General features: G+C 53.5%; 1 protein-coding gene across 1 annotated transcript; it reads left to right on the top strand.

The window, feature by feature from the left end:
* Nucleotides 1–2,196: 2,196 nt before the first annotated feature.
* LOC135456637 (chymotrypsin-C-like) lies at nucleotides 2,197–3,784 on the top strand. Its single transcript, XM_064730610.1, has 8 exons — nucleotides 2,197–2,236; nucleotides 2,353–2,444; nucleotides 2,533–2,630; nucleotides 2,719–2,844; nucleotides 2,962–3,098; nucleotides 3,182–3,327; nucleotides 3,487–3,639; nucleotides 3,732–3,784. The coding sequence occupies exons 1-8, from the start codon at nucleotides 2,197–2,199 to the stop codon at nucleotides 3,747–3,749; spliced, it is 810 nt and encodes a 269-aa protein (XP_064586680.1). The 3' UTR covers nucleotides 3,750–3,784.
* Nucleotides 3,785–6,037: the final 2,253 nt, after the last annotated feature.

Here is a 6,037-nt window from a genome sequence, read left to right as displayed (position 1 = left end):
TGGGAGATTCCTGCCTTCCTTAGCAGACACCTCTCTTTTAAATCCAAGACAGGCATCCAGCACTGAAAAACAAGGAGGAGGAAGAAGAGCAGTGGGGCCCGTGGAGTATGCCCAAAAGAGCATTCCCCCATCTCTCCCTAAACCCCCCTCTCCTCCAGCTCCACCACACACCTCAACACCACAGCTGAGCCCCTGTAGTTCTCCTGCTCTGCTCTCACCTCCACCAAGGATGTCCCAGGAAGAGACAAGACACTGCAGTCCACATCATGGAAGAAGGAAAAGGACAAGTTGGAGCCATCGCTGCCCAAACTCAAGCACCAGCTCCCTGCTACCCCAGCCCATGGGACAGCCCAGTCCCAAGGCTCCATTGAAAAGAGAACTGGGGACATAAATAAGGAGAAGGGTGCAGGGTCACCTTTCCCAAAGGAAAACAGGTTCAGGGGAGATGGGATCAGCACCAGCACTACCTGTAGACCCAGGTGCTCTTTGCAGAAGTAGCAACACAGAACAAGGCAACCCAGATTCTCACACCAGATTCTCACACCACCGGGCTTTGGGGAAGGGTACACATGTGCCACTGAATTCTTGGAAAACCTTGGGCAGAGGTAAGGCCATTCCATCCACATTCTGCCTCCTAATGGAACCCCTTGGAGTGCTTGGCTGGCTGTGGCTCCCTCTGGCAGAAGTAGCCACACATGTCCAGGTGCTCTTCTCCAGCCACATGTGGGCATTGGCCTCTACTACTGCCCTGGGGCAACCACCACCAGCCAAAGATACAAATATACAAAGAGAACCCCCAAAAATAAACTTCTACAGTTATCTTCAAACCATAATCACAACAATCTAAAGTGATAACATAAAGAAAAGCAAAAGCCACCCAAACCACCACGCATGCAATTGGCTGTCATACATGGCACAGCCACTCAACCCCAGGCTTTCTTGAGCACCAAATGTACCACCAGCACCCACGATGATGCCACGTGAGCCAAGGCAGCAGCCAGGAACAAGCACCCAGACATGCCAAGGATGGGTACACAAGGTGAACAAGCACTGACAGGGACTCAGAAATCCCCAGTGATGAGCATTTCAGGAAATGCACCTTATCTCTGGGCAACTGAGGAGCTGGGTGTTAGGAAGGATGAAAGTTTGAAAAGAAAGTCTGACAGATATGTATGTATGGCAGAAAGATTTTCGAATGTAGAATCTAAAGAAGGAATACAAATGAAAGGAAGTTTGGATATAGAAGAATATTAGATGTGTAAATTGACAATTGCTGATCCACTTCTGCTGGACAACAAAGAAGGCAAAGGTTATGTCGAGATGGAAAGAGGTTTTATGACTTAGACAAAAGGATAAACCCACCTCAAAACAGAAGATGATTTTACCAAGCAGAAAGATAGCACAGGCAAACAAATCTGCCTGTCTCGCCAGTAGAAAAAAGGCTTCAGAATTTTCCACTGAAAGAAAACTGAAAAACAAATTCTAGCTTAAACTGTAACGTACTAACTTTTAGTGATTAGAGAATACTAACATGAATCTGGTAATTACAGCAGTTATGATAGGCTACAGGTAAAAGTAAAGGTATAGATTGGTTCTACTGCACTAAGACACATAGCAAAGAAAAGTATCTAATTGATTGTAACTAAAACTAAAGGGTCACCAGGCCTGCCTGCAGCTGGAGCTGACAGCTGTAGGCACAGCTCTGTCACCCACGACCCTGGACTGCTGTAACTTCTTGGATGTAATAAACTGCAATTTGGAGAGCCACCTGGAGTCACGCATCCCTTCTTTCAGCTCTTACAGCTGGGGGCAGAGAGTGTCCTGGGGAAGTCACTGCTCAGGGCTGGGGGGCAGCAGGGCTGCCCAGCACCTCACTGACAGCATCATGGGTGGGAGGCTGCCCAGGAGGGAGTGACCCTGTGCCCCAGCAGGGACCCTGCCCCTTCCCAGAGCAGGGCCAGGTGTCCCCACCATGTCCAAGCATGGTGCCAGCACATGAGGGGCAGATGTGGCCATTCCCAGACAGGACCATGAGTGTGATAAGAGCAGGCAATGCGGCTGAGGAGCCCCTGCGCCCAGAGCGTGGGACAGTCCCCACGTGTCAGCAGCAGCCAGGGACACTCCAAGGTCCCCAGCAGTACAGACACTATAAGAGGGGTGAGTGGCCCCACTACAGCACCTTTTCTCCACACAACCATGCTGGGAGCCGTCTGTCTCGTTGTGCTGCTGGGCTACGGTAGGTGCAGGGCATGGGGAAGGATCAGGGCAGGGGGGACAGGACCGTGGCGCCTGCCCTGGCCCTGGGCATGGGCACAGGCAGCCTCTGATGTCCCTTTGCCGGGTGTCACACAGCCTACGGATGCGGTCAGCCGGCCGTGCCACCACAGCTGAGCTCCCGCGTGGTGGGCGGTGAAGACGCTGTAGCCCACAGCTGGCCATGGCAGGTGAGGGGCACAGGGACAGCAATGGGTACAGAGATGGGGACAGGGATGGGGATGTTCCTGCTCTGACCCTGTGCCTCTGCCCCCGCAGATCTCCCTGCAGTACAGGAGCGGTGGATCCTGGTACCACACTTGTGGCGGGACTCTCATTGCCCCCCAGTGGGTGCTGACAGCTGCCCACTGCATCAGGTGGGTGTTGGAGTGCTGGGGGCCATCTGTACAAGCAGGATGAGATATTTGTAGGGATTGACACTCTCTCTCTCTCTCTCCCTGGCAGCTCTTACATGACCTATCGTGTAGTGCTGGGAATGCAGGACCTGTCAGAGGATGACGAGCCTGGTGCTGTGACTGTGGGTGTGGAGAAGACCATCGTCCATGAGGATTGGGACTCCTACCTCATCATGTAAGGGATGGGATGCATCAGGGCTGGATCGTGGGTGGTGTGGCCACAGAGCCTTGTTCCCCTGGCCATGGAGCCCTGTTCCCATGGACAGGGACCATGGTTGATGTCCCTTTGTAGCAACGACATTGCCCTGATCAAGCTGGCAGAGGAGGTGCAGGAGACTGACACCGTCCGTGCCGCCTGCCTGCCGGCTGCTGGCAAGATCCTGCCCAACGACTTCCCCTGCTATGTCACCGGCTGGGGACGCATCAGGAGTAAGTGGGATGTACCTGGGAGAGTCTCCAGAAAGGGGATGCAGGCAGAGGGTGTGAGGTACAAGCTGTGTCTCTCATTGCAGCCAACGGGCCCCTGGCCACCATCCTGCAGCAGGCTCTGCTGCCCGTGGTGGACTATGAGACCTGCTCCAAGTGGGACTGGTGGGGCAGCTATGTGGATGAAAACATGGTATGCGCCGGCGGCGATGGCGTCGTTGCTGGATGCAACGTGAGTGTGGGCATTGCACATGGTGGGAGCCCCAATGGTGTGGTACTGTGGGCACTGAGAGGAGAGGGGATGGAGCCATGGTGATGGATGGCTGGGAGGGATGAGGGGAGTGTTGGCAGGGTGTCCAGGAGAAATGGCACAGAATGTCTTTCCGCACAGGGCGATTCTGGGGGCCCCCTGAACTGCCAGCGCGATGATGGGATCTGGGAGGTCGAGGGCATCGTCAGCTTCGGCTCCGGCCTGGGCTGCAACACGAAAAAGAAGCCGACAGTCTTCACCCGGGTGTCTGCCTACATCGACTGGATCAACGAGGTGGGTGCCACTTCCTCTGCCCCTCCCACACACAAGAGCTGTTCTTGCCCCACTGAGGGTCTTACCGTGCTACCCCTGTGTCTTTTTGGCAGAAAATGAGCTCAAACTGAGGACGCGGCATTGTGGAGATACCACTGTTGATCAAGATAAAAGCAAAAAATGCTGAGCTGGTCTCGCTGGTTTTTTCGGGGAAGAGATGTAGTGGAGCTGGGGACACACATCCAGGGCTGGGTCTGCTGATGCCAAGGCCCTTGCTTGTGTGCTGGGGAAGGTGTCCCTGCTGTGCAGTGGGGCTGGACAGGACTCTGCAGAGGCTGTTGGGCACTTCCTGCAAGATGCTTCCAGTCCTCAAGCAATGGTTGAGGCAAGGGCATGAGGGTTGGCAATTACTTTGATGGGAGAGGGGCTGGGCTTTGTCCAGCTTATTCAGGGAGCTCCAGGGAACCCAGCTGGCCCTTGGGGATGATCTGGAACACTTCGTAGCTCCCAGAGTGCTTTAGGGGACCTCAATGGCACTGCCTAGATGAGGGTTGACTTTCTAATGGGGTTCTTGAGGGAACTGGGTTGGCCTTGGGGAGCTTGAGAGAGTCTGACAGGTTTGGAAGAGGTCAGGGTTGCCTGCAGGAGCTCTCTTGGAGACGGAGCCCTTGGCAGCTGCATGGCACTGCCAGCTCCAACAACAGGACCTGCGACACGGCCCTGGAGCAGGGCATCTTACCATGGATCTCCTTCTGTGGTGGCTGGAGGAACAAGGTGGGTGATGGGCAGCATGCAGAAACCCTTGCTGTGGGATTCCCTGGAGGAGCCCAGGCTGCCCTGGAGGAGACAGGGAAGTTTTCCAGGAAGAGGGCAGCGTGTTGGTGGGAGCAGATGTGAAGGAGCTGTCCAGGAAGTGGAGGTGGGTGCCGCACCATCAGCCCCCGAGCAGAGCCATCCATCACACCATCATCCCATCATGGTTGCTGGAGCCCAGCCGGGATCCTCACGGGGTGAGGAGGAGGAGCAGAGCGAGCAGGGATGGACGGCAGCAGCTCAGGCTGGGTGGGGGACGTGGTGGACGGTGCCAGGTTTAGGTGCTGCTCAACAATTGATCAGCACCATCACCAGCCCACAGAGCAGCACTGGCACCTGCACCGGGGCCCAAGAGCACTCGCACAAGCCCTGGCACAGTGGGATCCACCTGGGGACTCTCCAGGCACCCCCTGGCACTTGTCAGCCTGACCAAAGCTTTAGCAGGTGAAGAGGGATGCAGGGTGGGAAATGGTTTGGATGGACAGGAATGTGCTATGGCAAAGGAACTGTAGGGATCACCCCAAAGGCAATTAAAGACCTGTCAGTCAGATGATGTGTGGAGGTGGCTACTCTGCACAGCAGGATGGGGCCAGGTGCTTGGGACACTGGCATGATATTGGCAGCATGATCTGCTGGCTTGGATGGAGAGCTCTAGGCTTTTCGTTTGAAGCTGGGTAATGTGGGGCCCCCTGTCCCCTCTTTGTGTACCCACATGTGCCATGGGGACAGTTGTTTGGGCTGGGATGCAGGACCCTGGTGTCACAGCCTGTTGTGCCTGTCCTTGTGCATTGTGTCCCATCCTCAGAGGGGCTTTGGTGGACGAAGGAGTATTGTAGATCAAAGTTAACTCCGATAATGGAGAGAGATTCATGAGGAGGACTCCTAGGATATCAGAAAGGTAATTAATTACTTTTTTATACTATTCCATATACATCTAAACTGAATATGCCGAGCACTCACTCTGCACACAACGTTTACACTGCCCTGAATCTCCTGACTGTCAGTCAACACTCTTTTTGTGTGTCGGGACTGTGTGTGTTGGCTGACAGTCAGGAGATTCAGTGGCAACACTCACTCACTCACTTCACACTCGCTTCACTCCCTCAACACAGACAGCTCTGACACACACACACACTTGGCCCTGATAGGCCAAGGAAACAAAACATCCTCACTTTGGATAAGCAATCTCCATATTGCATTCTACTTTGGCACAACACAGGCACTGCAAGTTATAAGAATTGTGTTTTCCCTTTCTCTGAGGTTCTGAGAATATGAATCTCAGAAATTCTTGGGAAGAATTGTGCCTTGCTTGTCTCTGTGAAGAGAAATGTGGCAACACCTCACCCCTCTTCTTATAATAAAAAGAAAAAGGAGCTGCGTTTGTAATTCTTCTGCTGGGCCCTTGGAGAAGAGAGAACAGTCACATCTGGAGAGGTTTATCCATGGCCAATTGAAACCTCAATCAAGTGCTGACATAGAATGATCAAGGAGATTCTTTACCTGTAGAATATTTACTTCTATTCTATCACAAACACAAGGTTTACAATATCAGGAACCCAAACCACCATGCAAAGAAAGTTCATTGTTTCAAGTCCAAACAGCTCCA

Source organism: Zonotrichia leucophrys, chromosome 21 (assembly GCF_028769735.1).
Source record: "Zonotrichia leucophrys gambelii isolate GWCS_2022_RI chromosome 21, RI_Zleu_2.0, whole genome shotgun sequence".
NCBI lineage: Eukaryota > Metazoa > Chordata > Aves > Passeriformes > Passerellidae > Zonotrichia > Zonotrichia leucophrys.
The sequence above is the reverse complement of the archived record's forward strand: the minus strand, read 5'-3'. Positions and strand labels throughout refer to the sequence as shown.